At 41.3% G+C, this 15,691-nt stretch overlaps 1 protein-coding gene across 1 annotated transcript in view; it reads right to left on the minus strand.

Moving 5' to 3' along the window:
• RYR2 (ryanodine receptor 2) overlaps positions 1 to 15,691 on the minus strand; it is a 736,030-nt gene that overhangs the window by 37,713 nt on the left and 682,626 nt on the right. The window contains exons 89-92 of the mRNA XM_064594590.1: positions 11,486 to 11,590; positions 8,643 to 8,724; positions 5,269 to 6,566; positions 4,455 to 4,522 (exon numbers count right to left, since the gene is read on the minus strand). Of these exons, the coding sequence (XP_064450660.1) occupies positions 4,455 to 4,522; positions 5,269 to 6,566; positions 8,643 to 8,724; positions 11,486 to 11,590 (1,553 nt within the window). The remainder of the gene's footprint in view (positions 1 to 4,454; positions 4,523 to 5,268; positions 6,567 to 8,642; positions 8,725 to 11,485; positions 11,591 to 15,691) is intronic.

Raw genomic sequence — 15,691 nt, forward strand, 5'->3', positions numbered from 1 at the left:
CATCCAAGCCTCACTCAAAAAAATAGAAAAATCCCGAATTCACCAACTAACTCTACACCTTAAAGAACTAGAGAAAAAGCAACAAATGATACCTCAGCCATGCATTAGAAGAGAAATAATTAAAATTAGAGCAGAAATCAATGAATTAGAAACCAGAAACACAGGAGATCAGATCAACGAAACTAGAAGTTGGTTCTTTGAAAGAATTAATAAGATCGATAAACCACTGGCCAGATTTATCCAAAAGAAAACAGAAAGGACCCAAATTAATAAAATTATGAATGAAAGGGGAGAGATCACGACTAACACCAAGGAAACAGAAACAATTATTAGAAATTATTATCAACAACTGTATGCCAACAAACTGAGCAATCTGGATGAAATGGCGGCCTTCCTGGAAACCTATAAGCTGCCAAGAGTGAAACAGGAAGAAATTGACGACCTGAATAGGCCAATAACCAGTAACGAGATTGAAGCAGTGATCAAAAACCTCCCAAAAAACAGGAGTCCAGGGCCTGATGGATTCCCTGGGGAATTCTACCAAACATTCAAAGAAGAAATAATGCCTATTCTGCTGAAGCTGTTTCAAAAAATAGAAACAGAAGGAAAACTTCCAAACTCATTCTATGAGGCCAGCATTACCCCAAACCAGGCAAAGACCCCATCAAAAAGGAGAATTTCAGACCAATATCCCTGATGAATATGGATTCCAAAATCTTCAACAAAATCCTAGCTAATAGGATCCAACAATACATTAAAAGGGTCATCCAGCACGACCAAGTGGGATTTATCTCCCGGATGCAAGGGTGGTTCAACATTCGCAAATCAATCAATGTGATAGAACACATTAATAAGAGGAGGGAGAAGAACCATATGGTCCTCTCAATTGATGCAGAAAAAGCATTTGACAAAATACAACATCCTTTCCTGATTAAAACTCTCCAGAGTATAGGGATAGAGGGAACATTCCTCAAGCTCATAAAATCCATCTATGAAAACCCACAGCAAATATCCTCCTCAATGGGGAAAAGCTGAGAGCCTTTCCCTTAAGATCAGGAACACGTCAAGGGTGCCCACTCTCACCACTGTTGTTCAACATAGTACTAGAAGTCCTAGCGACAGCAATCAGACAACAAAAATCAATAAAAGGTATTCAAATTGGCAAAGAAGAAGTCAAACTCTCTCTTTTCGCAGACGACATGATACTTTATGTGGAAAACCCAAAAGACTCCACCACCAAATTACTAGAACTCATCCAGCAATTCAGTAATGTGCCAGGATACAAAATCAATGCACAGAAATCAGTTGCTTTCTTATACACTAACAACACAACTGTAGAAAGAGAAATTAGAGAAACGATTTCATTTACAATATCACCAAAAACCATAAGACACCTCAGAATAAACCAAACCAAAGAGATAAAGGATCTATACTCTAGGAACTACAAAACACTCATGAAAGAAACTGAAGAAGACACAAAAAGATGGAAAAATATTCCACGCTCATGGATCAGAAGAATAAACATTGTTAAAATGTCTATGTTACCCAGAGCAATCTGTACCTTCAATGCCATCCCATTCGAAATTCCAATGACATTTTTCAAAGTGCTGGAACAAACAATCCTAAAATTTGCATGGAATCAGAAAAGACCCTGAATCGCCAAGGAGATGTTGAAAAAGAAAAACAAAGCTGGGGGCATCACGTTGCCCGATTTCAAGCTATATTACAAAGCTGTGATCACCAAGACAGCATGGTACTGGCACAAAAACAGACATACAGACCAATGGAACAGAATAGAGAACCCAGATATGGACCCTCAACTCTATGGTCAAATAATCTTTGACAAAGCAGGAAAAAACATGCAATGGAAAAAAGACAGTCTCTTCAACAAATGATGCTGGGGAAATTGGACAGCCACATGCAGAAGAATGAAACTCGACCATTCTCTAACACCTTTCACGATAAACTCAAAGTGGATGAAAGACCTCAATGTGAGACAGGAATCCATCAAAATCCTAGAGGAGAACATAGGCAGTAATCTCTTTGACATCGCCCACAGCAACTTCTTTTAAGATACACCTCCAAAAGCTAGCAAAACAAAAGCAAAAATGAACTTTTGGGACTTCATCAAGATAAAAAGCTTCTGCACAGCAAAGGAAACAGTCAACAAAACAAAGAGGCAACCCACAGAATGGGAGAAGATATTTGCAAATGACACTACAGATAAAGGGCTGGTATCCAAGATCTATAAAGAACTTCTCAAACTCAACACCCAAAAAACAAATAATCAAGTCAAAAAGTGGGCAGAAGATATGAAAAGACACTTCTCTGAAGAAGACATACAAATGGCTAACAGACACATGAGAAAAAATGTTCATCATCATTAGCCATCAGGGAAATCCAAATCAAAACCACACTGAAATACCACCTTACACCAGTTAGAATGGCAAAAATGGACAGGGAAAGAAACAACAAATGTTGGAGAGGTTGTGGAGAAAGGGGAACCCTCTTACACTGTTGGTGGGAATGCAAGTTGGTAAAGCCACTTTGGAAAACAGTGTGGGGGTCCTCAAAAATTTAAAAATAGAGCTACCCTATGACCCAGCAATTGCACTCCTGGGTATTTACCCCAAAGACACAGATGTAGTGAAGAGAAGGGCCATATGCACCCCAATGTTCATAGCAGCAATGTCCACAATAGCCAAACTGCCGAAAGAGCCGAGATGCCCTTCAACAGATGAATGGATAAAGAAGATGTGGTCCATATATACAATGGAATATTACTCAGCCATCAGAAAAGATGAATACCCAACTTTTACATCAACATGGATGGGACTGGAGGAGATTATGCTAAGTGAAATAAGTCAAGCAGAGAAAGTCAATTATCATATGGTTTCACTTATTTGTGGAACATAAGGAATAGCATGGAGGACACTAGGAGAAGGAAGGGAAAAATGAGGGGGGTGGGAATTGGAGGGAAAGATGAACCATGAGAGACCATGGACTCTGAGAAACAAACAGGGTTTTAGAGGGGAGGGGGGATTGGTTAGCCCAGTGATGGGTATTAAGGAGGGCACGTACTGCATGGAGCACTGGGTGTTATACGAAAACAACAGATCGTGGATCACCACATCAAAAACCAATGACATATTGTATGGTGACTAACATAACATAATAAAATAAAATAAATAAATAAATAGAAAATAATAAAGGAAAAAAATAAAATAAAGGACATTTTACAGGACTGAAGTGTTTTTAGAGCTATATGGAGCACATTGTTTTCCAGTTGTGCAATAAAAACAAGTAAAAAGAGGATATCAAAGAAGACACTTTTTTTTTCTTTTTTTGCTGTGACTTTCCAAACAACCTTATTTTTAAATTATTATTTTAAGGATCAGTTTTCACACCGACCAGCCATTAGGACTTAAAATCAGAGGCGTATGCATTTGGTTGTTTCACATGGATAAAGCACGTCAAGATATTCATTTTGCAGACAATTATGGAATCAGAAGTACTGAAATTTGACACCTACAACCCTTCTGGGTTTAAAATACCAAAATCCTTCATGAAAGCCTATTTATGCCACATATACACAACCCATACTTAACCTGAATGAGCTCTAACATTTTTTTAACACGAAAGAACTGTCCCTGAAATGACTGTCATGCTGTTTCATTTCACTAAAACAGTCATTAATGTGGCCATTTTGACAACCGAGAAGGATCTAGAAATAGTGCCGACTGTAAAGAATAGCCAAAGAAAATAGCAATGGAGAGAAAAATGTAAGTGCTAAGGGAGCACAGCGGCTCTTACAGGCACTTCAGATTTGACTTCACTGATTTTTTAAAAGTGTGCACATGAAGTTGTCTAAACTGGGGGAAAGATGTAGGTTTCAGTGATTGACAGAAAGCCAGTGTTAGGAGGAAGTGATCCATTTTTATTGTTTCACATTCAGCTCTTTATTTCTTATTGCTCTGTAGCACTGGGAATGTAGGGGGAAACCGAAGATTTCTGGGTCCTGCACCAGACCTGCTGAATCAGGGATCTCTGCGGTGGGACCCGGGGATGGATCTTTGTTTTTAACAAATTCGCCAGGCCATTTTTATGCATGGGACGTCAGTGCAAGAATTCTACACAATGGCGTTCAGAACGTTTGTCTCCTCCCTGGCTGACGAGGACAAGAGTGTCCGCATGGTTTTAGGCCCAGAACTGAAGCAGTCAGTGCCCTTGTGGACAGCATGATACGGAATCACGGGAGTCGTACACAAACAGAATCCTCGTGGAACAAGGAGGAAGGGATGGCATGGCAGCCCGAGGGGTTGCCAGAGCCTCTCCTCTAGGGTGGCGGATTTCGTCCTGTAGCACCAGACTGTCCATCATGTGCTCAGGAGGGAGGGAGAGGAAGTAACGCAGACTTAGTGAAACAAAGGAAAGTATACAAAAACGACACATACTCGGCCTTTTCGGGTTCAGATTTGTTTTCTTCTTTTTCCTCCTTTTCTTCCTCTTTTGCCTTCTGTTCCTTGAATGAGCCAAGGGGGAGAAGAAAGAAAAGCAGGGATTACACATCACCTTTGAGTGAGTTGAGGGAACCCTGTGACCACGAGGCAAACCACAACCTACAGATGATACCCTCTTGCCACACTGGCCTTCACTCTGCTCGTCCCGCCCACGCCAGCAGTAAGTACAGACCTGCTAGGCTCCTTCTCACTTTCTTTTCGTACTTCAGAAGGACCTTCTTGACCTCATCCACGTCCTCAAACGTTACTCACTCCTTTAGGTTTCACCGAACTACTCCAAACCGTAGTGACGTCTCCACTTTCTCAATGTTTGTGACCTCTACCATCTAGTGTCTATACTTACTGAGCACTTACTAATTTCCCAGTTTTTTCGTGTTAGTTAGATCTTTCTAACAAACTCTTTAAGGCAATTTGAAAGCAGTGGTCACATCTTCTGTTTCCCTGAATGCATTATGATACCCAGTGGCGTTAGGCACATAGTAAAGACTCATAAAATATGTGTGGCTAGGATGATTGCTCAGCTGACTGTTGTCGTTAGGGTGGGGACTTGAGCTTATACCTTAACAGTTTAAGATACTTCAGTAATTTGTAAAGAATCTTAACAAGGTCGGCATTGCCTACCATTTCCCTTTGGAAACTCAAGTCACGGATTTAACACCACTCTGGCACCAGCCTGAGAATGGGGGTAAAGTTCATTTTTCACACCCACCTGAAGCCCAGAGGGCTACGGTGACTTAGAGTCCATTACCTGGAATTTTTCTTGCACGTCGGGGATGGGGACCGGGTTGCTCATGAGGTCACTGAGGCCGGCGTTTGGATTATGGGGAATGAGTTTGTACTGTCCTCCTTCTCTCTTCAGGTCCAAGCCAAATATGTCTGAAAGAAGGTCGCTTTCCTCTGTCAGTTCCTTCAGGTCTGTCAGATCTTCCGAGGGCAGGGTGGCTTCCATGGGTTTCCTGTCCCCTTCTTCGCCGTCCCCCCTCACCTCATCCTGAGTGGGGTCCGGCATGTTGGCTAAGAGCTCTGCCACTCTGATCTTCTTCGCTCCTTCTACCAGGCTGCCCCCCAGCAGCAGGCTGCAAATGATGCGGAAAAAGCCTCTGGAAACGCTGGCCACGAAGTGCAGTAGGCTCGCGAACATACTCCAATAGGATGAAAAGGTGGCTGTGACCATATCCTTCACAGTCATCTTTTTCACCTTCTTCATCTGTTTCTTCAGGCTTTTCAGGCTGAGCATTCGCATGAGGGTCAAGATATTGTACCTGAGAGCCAACAGGGCCGACTTGACCGTCAGAATGGAAAAGAAACCCATTCTGGGCCCCTGCTCTTCGGGCTTCTCCTTCTCACTTTCGTCCTTATTTGCCGACCTCTCATTCAGATCCGACTCAGAGATCTGCGCCGCCAGTTGCATTTCAAATATGGTGTCCTCGCAGAAGTTGACGAAAAGCTCCATCTTTTCCTTTTCTCCCCCTTCGTTGACCACGTCAAAGATGAACTGCCGTTTGGACTCCTTGACCTGGGGTTTCTCCCACTGGGTGCGGCTGGACTCACTGATTTCGAAATAAACCCGTTCGATGCGTTTGGCACTTCCCATGATCTCGATGCGGCCCAGAAAGGGCTGGAAGTAATTCAGCACGCTCTCTGCCAACTCCAGGAACATCTGCAGTCGAGTGTCGTTGGGCATGTGTTCGGACAGGTTGGTCAGGAGAACGGCAACGTTGAAGCCAATGTCCTTCGCGGGCTCGTGGAACCGTTTGACAAACTCTTCATAGTCGAGGGTCTCGTTTTCATCAGTCTCTGCACAGGACAGAAGAAACTCGGTTTCTGACTGCGTGTAGTGCTTATGGCTCTCCATCGCTTTATGGAAGTCCCTCTTGGAAATGACTCCCTTGCCGTCAGGATCATATTCCTTAAATGTGTCAGAAGAAGTCAAATCCTTTAGTTTTAAGAACATGTCAAAAAACTTGAGAATCATCTCCACGTTGTTGGAAGATTCCACGAGCATATCGACCATCTGTTTGCCAATGGTTCCATTAACAACATTACCTGGTGGTAAAGAATTGCATGCGTTCAAAGGAAACATTTTTGATAAAACCAGTGCCTACAGAAAAAAAATGAAAATATAACTCTTACATGACATCTGAATCAAGGATACCTCCTTGTTTATCTTCCACTGCACAAAGTCTCAGGAAAAGATGGAGAGTGATTTGGAAACTCTAGCTTAAAGGAGTGATTACATAAACACATGCAAAACCATATTTTGCAAAGTGGTTAGACTAACGAGTACAACGGTATTTGAACAAAAGCTGTTGTTTTTTTTCCTCAAATTGATCAAGGAAGCAACATGTTCTCAGATAGAGAAAATGGGGGAAATATTTATATCCTAAAGCTAGAAACTGAAGTCCAGTTTCATATTAATAATAAAAATGAGCATTTGGACAGCTTTTTAGGGTTGAAAAATCACTACTCGTAGACAATGCCCGATTTAATGTTCATAGCTCTGTAAGGCCGTACTTTTTATTAATTCTGATTTTACTGTTGAGGAAAATGAAGTTGAGCAAATCAGTGGGCTAAATCAATGTGCCCGTTGGGACAGGATTAGTGAGGGTGAGTGCCAGGACTTTAAACAGATCCTCTGAAAGCAAATTATATGCTCTTTCTGGTTTACAATGTAAAGCCCTCTCCCTACATTTCTTCATGGTCCAGAATATTTATTGTCCGAAAATGGAAGATCACTGATAAGCTTGAGAAAATTAGATAGTACCCTAAATTATAGAGTCATAGAACGCTTTTATTCCTTGAACAGAATGTGCAGTGTAACATAAAGACAGAAACAGAACAAAGACAAGTGGTGAGGTCTGCTGGAGTCCACTTGTGCTGCAGTAAACACCATGGTTATGAGCGCGGGCTCAGGAGCCACACTGTTGGGTTTGAATCCAGGTTCCACCATCTACTAGCTGAGCAACCTCAGCTTTCGGTGCCTCAGTTTCCTCATTTGCAAAACAGCGGTAATGATACTATCAAACTCATAACCCTGGCATGAGGATTAAATGAGGAGCTGATACATGATAGCGGGTGAATTTACATTGTCACGGGTGCAGTCACTGCTTCTCCTGCTTTTATTCTGCTTGTTACTATTATCTAGACGAAAATTTGATTTGACGTCATGGTAAAGGGTCCTGTGCTCAGAGGGTATACAGTGGCTGCCACCTAAGGGTTCCTGCCAATGTGGCATCTTTGAAGTCCTAGTACAAGGCATGCCTCTTGCCTTCATTAATTGAAGTGCAGTTACGCAATGCACGGCCAACTGAGAACCAGAGAAAAATTAGGAGGGAATCAAAAAAGGATAGGTAACAATAGCAAACATTTTTTAGTAGCTTTGGTCGTATTCACGTGATTTCACGGACTTCTCACATTCCCTCTGTCATTACCTCCATTTTACGGAGGAGGAAATGAAGAAGGAACTAGGGCAAGGGTCGCACTGCTAGGAAGTGGGAAAGCGGGGATTCGAACCCAAGCTCTTGACCACCACGCTTATTCCTGCCTGACACAGAAGAGGAATGCAGTAGCAGAAAAGACAAGTTGGAAAGAGAAAAGAGAGAGAATGAGAGAGGAGGGAGGCCCGTGGCGGGAACATGCACGAGATTGCCACCAGCAGCCGTCCTGCGGGGTGGTGCCCCCTGTTCTCTTTCTCCTGAAGGAGGTGAATAACCCTTGGGAGTCACAGTGCAGCCAGCTCAAGGCCGTGGTTTACACAGTTGGAGTTTATCCAAATGCCCGTCGTCCCCTCTGATCACAAACAGACTAACAAGCAAATAGAATCTTTATGTACTATGTGTCTGGAGAGTGTATTCTTAGGCTATCATTGTGAGATGAAAAGTATCGCTATACATTACTACTGGTTTCATCCCACCGCTATGTAAACTGAGATAGGCAAGGTACCTCTTTTTAAAAAAGATAACTTTGAGAAAACAGTAATAAAGCCAGTGATAAATCCAAGGTATCTGCCACATCTCAGTGTTGATATTTTATTCTTTGTGGCATGCTGACTTCATAAGTAAGCACATATTGATCCTTGAAATAAAAGAATAAGGGGAACTTGAAAATATAAATGAAAACTACCTTCTAACATGGACAGCAACATGACCACCATGTCCTTCTGAAGATCCATTAATTCTTTTAATAGCTCAATTTGACTGGAATCCTGAAAATATTAACATATGTTATATTAACATAGAACACATAATACATAATATATATAATATATAGCACATATATTGCATTTGAGAGAATATGAGACGATTATGTAGCAGGAACAGCATACTTATTCTCACAAAGAGTAGTGCTTTACAAATCGTAAATACTTTCCAGGATTACAGAATAAAAGAAAGGCCAAGTGTAAGTATGTAGCCTATTGCAAAGAGATATACTTCAGAGTTAGTATTTACTACTGATTCTATCTCATTTTATTAAAGTATGTGTGAGGACAATAAACAAGTCTAACAGAAGGATGAAAGCAGCCTCAGATTCTCCAGCACCACACAAGACGCAGGTGCCTCCACACATCTGACTTCTTTTTTTTTTTAATTTTATTTTATTATGTTATGTTAGTCACCATACATCATTAGTTTTTGATGTAGTGATCCATGATTGTTTGCGTATAACACCCAGTGCTCCAGGCAGTACGTGCCCTCCTTAATACCCATCACCAGGCTAACCAATCCCCCCTCCCCCCTCCCCTCCAGAACCCTCAGTTTGTTTCTCAGAGTCCTGAGTCTCTCATGGTTCCTGACATCTTTCTTTTACTTGAAGACTGAACTTGTTTTTTCTTCTTCCTAACTTATTACACAAAAATGCTATATGTTTTGTAAAAATTAACTTATTCAGGAAAAATAGGCATAACAGTGATATGACATAAATTTATTTTATATAAATCTAACAAAAATGTACCCAAGTACCACCTATATGAACAATGTATAATATGTTATTTACATTTTATTAAATACCCTGATATTTCCCTGGTTAACTTTTTTTGGGTTTTTTTGTTTGTTTGTGTTTGCTTTTGAATTTTCATCATGAAAAAAATTCTTTTACAGAGATACGTTGTGTCCAAACATCACTGCTTAGATTCAGCTTCTAGAAACACAGAATGTACTTACATCCACATTATGACATTATGAATCACCAAATTTTCTTTTTATTTGAAACTATGCTTTGTTTCTTTTAAAAAAATTACACAAAGTATCATTTTACTCATTTAGATTTTGCTACATACAAGGCTAAATTTCTCTATGGCTGGAAAGATGAGACTTTCTTTCTAAATAATGTTCCCTTGGCTAGGTCTACAAACTGAAAAACTGCTAGGTAGCACCAGATGTTAATAAAACAATGGAACTACACCAGAATGAGAACTCTCTCGTAAGTGTATCAATTTGGTTCATGTTGGTTTCTTATACCCACTAAAATGTCACTAGTGATTAGATGAAAGAATCATGTTATTTCCTTATTTGGTGGAAGTCACCAATAACTAGATGTTGACAAAACTCAAGCCAGGCTCTTCTGAGTCCTCTTTCAACTAGGGTTCAATCTTGAGCTATAAAGACTTGAACAAAATACTAATATAGTTTCTACCAGCTTAAGGTTGCATCCCTAGGATGATCCTAGCCCACCTTAGAGGGACTGCCTGGGAAAACTCAAGGCTGCTAAGAAAAAAAAAAAAAAATTGTCCTGTTTGTGCCTGCTGACATCTGGGGACCAGTCTCCTCTCCCAGTCTCTGTGTGAGGGTAGGAGCTGAACTTCAAGAACTGTCAGCCTGTGGGCACAGCTGGTGTAATCGTATCTCTCCCTTCCTGTCTCTATTGCCCTCCCCTGCCTGGTTCCTCGTTCTCCCTTTAAAACACCCACTCACTCTGTACAAATCAAAGTGGAGCTCCGTTCATGCTGGACTCTTTGCCCTACTATGATAATTACTGATGAAAACCTGTCCTCACCACTTTAACCAATGCCTGGCTTTGTTTATCTCTGACAATATGCTCCTGCATATTGCGGGGGGCAGTGCAAGTGAAAGGAAGCTGCTGCATGCATACTGTCGGGACACGTGAATGAAAACACCGGGCAGGATGGGCAATGGTTGGCCTTAAATCCAGCACTCTTTCCTCTCCCTGACACCTGGCAAACACCCACGCCCTGACAGGTATGTCAGATCTCGGGACCCATCATCAAAGGTCACCGCATCAAAGAGACTTATTTACACTTTTCTGCAAATCTGTTCTTTACGTGCTTATCCTTACATATTTTTTCTCTTTGACTTTCGCAAAGTTAAATGTCCTGTTGATGAGTGAATGTCATCTATTGAGAACAGCAGCTCATTTATGACTCAGTAAGAAAACTGTCTTTCTTTAGCAAGGGATTTGCAGATTACAAATCCTTTTTCAGTTACCTGCAGGGAGGAGGAAAACTCCAGTGAATAATCACCAAGAAGTGGGTCTACGAAGGGTGGTAAAATGTACAATGTTTGAGGACTACAATGTTGTTATTTCTCCATTATATTCAATTCCTTAATACCTTTTGTTCTCAAATTTGAATAATGGCTCCCACCTATTCTTAGCTTGCATAAAATTCTTTTATTAAAAGTTTTGTTTTTTTTTTTAAATAGAGTAAAAGGGGTGCTTGGGTGGCTCAGTTGGTTAAGCATGTGACTCTTGATTTCCGCTGAGGTCGTGATCTCAGGGTCTGTGCTCAGCACGGAGTCTGCTTGCGAATCTCTCTCTCTCCTTCTCCCTCTGCTCCTCCCCCACCCAGCTCTCTCTCTCTCTCTAAAATAAATAAATAAAATCTTTAAGAAATATGTAGAGAGTAAAAGATGTAGGAAGAAGTGATCTAAGAAAGATCATATTCAAACAAAGGTAAGCATGTTAAATTTGCCAATGATTATAGTACTTGTCATTTAGGATGGAGGATTTACCTGAGACAGCTTCATCTGCATGTGGGCAAATACATGAAGAAAGCCCACAACTGCATCCCACAGCCTGCTGTGGGCCAAGCTCTGCTGATTCCCAGTACAAGGACCCTGGAGCAGAAACAGATAGACAGCAATCATTCTCGATAACTTAATGGCCAAAATAAACTTTCCACTAATAAGCAGGGACAAAATTAACTTAGTGTTTACATATAACAAATTCTAAGAACAGTTTCTCAAGGATTTTCATGTTCTCTTTCTGTATGCTTAATAAAACACTGACAAAAAAAGAACAGTGACTTACTTCATGTTTGTCTGGTTTTTAGTTTCTTTTATTTAGAGGAAGAGGGTAGGAGCCAGTTGTTTTGGTTGTTAAGTCAAATCAATCAGTCCTTACTCTCTGGTGTAGGATCTGAGATTAAGCTTAAGATAAGAGGCAATTACCTCTTATTGCTAAATAGTAACCTGGACAAAGCATTCATATCGAGGAAAAAGTCCTCTTCAGCGGTTTCTTAAGTGTACAGCTGTTTTACCAAGTTTACAACCACTGAGATTTTAAAAGATGATTACCTGGTCATTAAATTCGCAAACCCAGAATCCAGGGCAGTTGGAACCTAACTTTGCTCTCTTAGCTCACACTTCAGAAGTGATCTTTACGTGATACCAGAGAAGGCAGAATGCTTGAATGGAGGCAGTTTCTATTTTTATTTCCCAAGGAAAAATTCTACAATCACTAAGTTTTGCAAACACACCTACATTGACCAGGGAAATAAATGACAGGTATTCTATTAAAAAAAAAAAAAAATATATATATATATATATATATATACACACAACACCACAACACAGTTCTTAACTTCCAATTCATTCATTCCTTTCGACAAATGACTCGCAATGAGTATAGATTTGAGAGAACATTAAAACACGTTTACTCTAGGAATAAGTGACCGGAAGAGATACTGACAAGATATTGAATTGGAACTTTGTCCTGTTCTCGGCTTCTCTTTTCTCCTAAAGCTGATGGTAAAAGACAGTAAGTGCCAGGTACCTCCGTGTTTCAAAAGCAAGGTGCTAGACTACATGTGTGCAAAGGGGGAGACTCAATAGATCTTTCTACCCTAAGGATATAAAGGGTATGAAAGTGAAAACTGAGAGACTTTGGAGAGCTCCCCACGTGCTGGGCATCTCCACCTTCCACTCCTGTTGTGATGGAAAAGGAGAGACAGGGCATCCTTTACACCAAGTGAGCAAGGAGCCTTCCAGAGAGCCATCTGGAGTGCTTGGCACCTGTTTCCTGAAGCTGGGTATTAGAAAGTGTGAAAGGCACAGAGTGACAAAAAAAAAGATATGTGCTTCTCATACGGGTTCCTACAAGACTACGGAATCTTGCCCAACAACACTGTCTGAAAAGGTGGTGATTCCAAGGCGAATGGACAGAGGTCACGGGATGAACAGCGTCTGGGTGGGAAAAGAGGCATGTCCAGGCGCTGAAAGCAGTCAGCGGGCCAAGTCCACTCATCAGAGAAAGAATACAATAGGCCACCAGACCCAGCTCTGCTGTGCAGTCCTGAATTACGTGTGCCCTGGAGGAAGGAAGACCTTCTCCACCATCACTACCCCCTCGCCCACGCTTCTTCCTCTCAGCACAGGTCCAATCCAACCCTGAGGACCCCAGAGGCTGAGGGGAAGGAGGGGAAGAAGGAGGAAGAAAAGAATCCTATGGGGAGACAGAAGAGAAGCGCAGATCATATGCCTGGCCCTCCACCCTCACATGAGAGGGATTTCTAGCCCAGGGGCAAGGGGAGATTTCAGATAAGAAAGAGCGAAGTGTACCACTGCACTATGACTGAGTGGGACGCTTCCTGGGACAAAATGACTAAAGGATTTTATGGATCTGAGAGTGGCCAGCACACAAGGTCCGTTCAAAGAGTGGTCAAGAAATGGCCCACAGAATAAGTGTGAGAGAAGGTGGTGAGGAGGAGTCAGGTTATTTTAACTTGCAGCTTCATACATTTGGGCCATTCAAGGGCCCAGGCTACCATGACTCGACTGTACTTCAGTCCTGTCTGGCTCCTAACAACTCTGGTTTTGAAGCAATGGATCTTCAGGATTCCACCGGGGCTCAAGTCGAGCGTGTGCACAGTGCTTCACGGTGCAGAGCTGCAAGGGTACGAAGTGCAGGGGCCACTACCTGAACACTAAAAGGCCTTTTCAGGGGCACCTCGCTGGCTCATTTGGAGGAGCATGTGACTCTTGATCTAGGGATCGTGAGTTCGAGCCCCACCTTGGGTTCAGAGACTACTTCAATAAACAAATATTTAAAAATAAAATTAAATTAAATGCCATTTCAAAGAAAATAACCTTGATTTTTCCTCCAGTCAGGAAAAATCTTCTTCATGTGGTATTTAATATTTTAATCAAAAGCTAAAATATTATATGACAAAGGACTAAGGTCTTCTGCAAACTCCAGGTGACCAAGAGTTGTTTTTGCAACCTGAGGTGACAGAGTTGCAGACCTAAGGCCAACGTACCCATTTTTCCTTCTAAAGCGGAAACATACAGAATTTACATTATTTTCTAGGACCTTCTATCACTTCTGGGAAATGATAACTCATCTGAATCAAGCACGTGCCTCACCTACTACGGAACATTCTTATTTCTTGCATCTCCTTGGGGCCTTCATCATATAAAACCCTCACTAACTGCTGCAGGGTGGGTTGGTCTTACTTTCAGATTGAACTTCTGGCAATAACAACTAAAATTTTCTCTTTTCTCACTGATTATTTTGTGGTCTTACTTTAGGAACTTAGACAATATAATGCCCTCTCATTCAAACAATTCTTATTCTTCCCCCCTTATTAAAACTGGAATGGAATCCTATAGATGATTACCTTGATTTCACTGGTTTTGGGTCTCCCTCTTAAATAATTCTCTACAGCTAGCAAAAATTTGAATCAAAAAGCAGTATGCAATACGGTAATCTAAAAGGCAGTCCAAAATAAGCATGAAGGCTAATGATGAGCTTTTAAATTCACAGTATTAATAACAGTCAGTAAATATAATGTTAACACAAGCTTCCTCAAAATATATCTCATTAAATTCAATGTGGTGGCTTGGACTGGTTCCCAGAAGAGAAAAAGGACATTCGTGGAAAAACTGGTAAAGTCAGTATAAAGTCTGTAATTTAGATTAGAAGATTCTATTTCTATTTCTTGCTTTTGATAAATGTGTCATAGTTACATAAAATGTCAATGTTAGGGAGAGCTGGCCGGGTGAATCTTACATGGAGACTTTCTCTACTTTTTTTCAACTTTTCTGTATATCTAAAATTATAACAAAATTTTTATTAACATATACATTTCAGAAATGATTAATTTATATAAAAATGCCATATAAACTAGGAGTAACAAGGAAATTAAAAAATGAACAAGCCATGGGGCGCCTGGGTGGCTCAGTCAGTTGAGCGTCTGCCTTTGGCTCAGGTCATGATCCCAGGGTCCGTGGGATCCCCTGAGTCAGGCTCCCTGCTTAGTAGGGGGGTCTGCTTCTCCCTCCCTGCTCCTGTTCTCTATCTCAAATAAATAGATTTTTAAATATCTTCAAAAAAAATGAACAAGCCATAATTAGCCAAGCTACTTTATCCCTTGAATTCTCATATAGAATGTTCTCTGTTACACAAACAAGTGAGAATAAAGTTTGGGGTTCCAGTTCAAGACGGTGACATAGGAGGATCCTGAACTCACCTCCCCCCATGGATACACCAAATCTATAGCTATGTATGGAACAATTTCCTTTGAAAAAAACCTAAAAATTGGCGGACCGACCCCTACTTGTCAGCAAATGAGACAGAAAGCATATGGTAACAGACAGGAAAGGCTGAGCAGTCTCACCATAAACCCCACTTGAGGTATGATACCCCACAACTGGAAGAAAACTCAAAACCCAGAGTTTCTCCATGAGGAGCAAAGGGATTGTACCCTACATTGGGCACCCCAACTATTAATACCAGTACCTGAGAAATGAGCCCTCCAAACATCTGGCTTTTAAGACCAATGGGGCTCCCGTCCACAAGACCTACGGGGCTGTGAACTAAGGAAAGAAACGCTCATAAAGTGCCCTTTAGTGTAGACTCACCCACTCCAGGGCCCAGCGCAGAAGGAGCCCCTTGTAAAGTACCCACACTTCATGTGAAAGAGACTCATTTCCTAATTC

The sequence above is a fragment of the Mirounga angustirostris genome, unplaced genomic scaffold, assembly GCF_029215605.1.
Source record: "Mirounga angustirostris isolate CCGP_5_RB_7025 unplaced genomic scaffold, mMirAng1.0.hap1 SCAF_6, whole genome shotgun sequence".
Lineage (NCBI taxonomy): Eukaryota > Metazoa > Chordata > Mammalia > Carnivora > Phocidae > Mirounga > Mirounga angustirostris.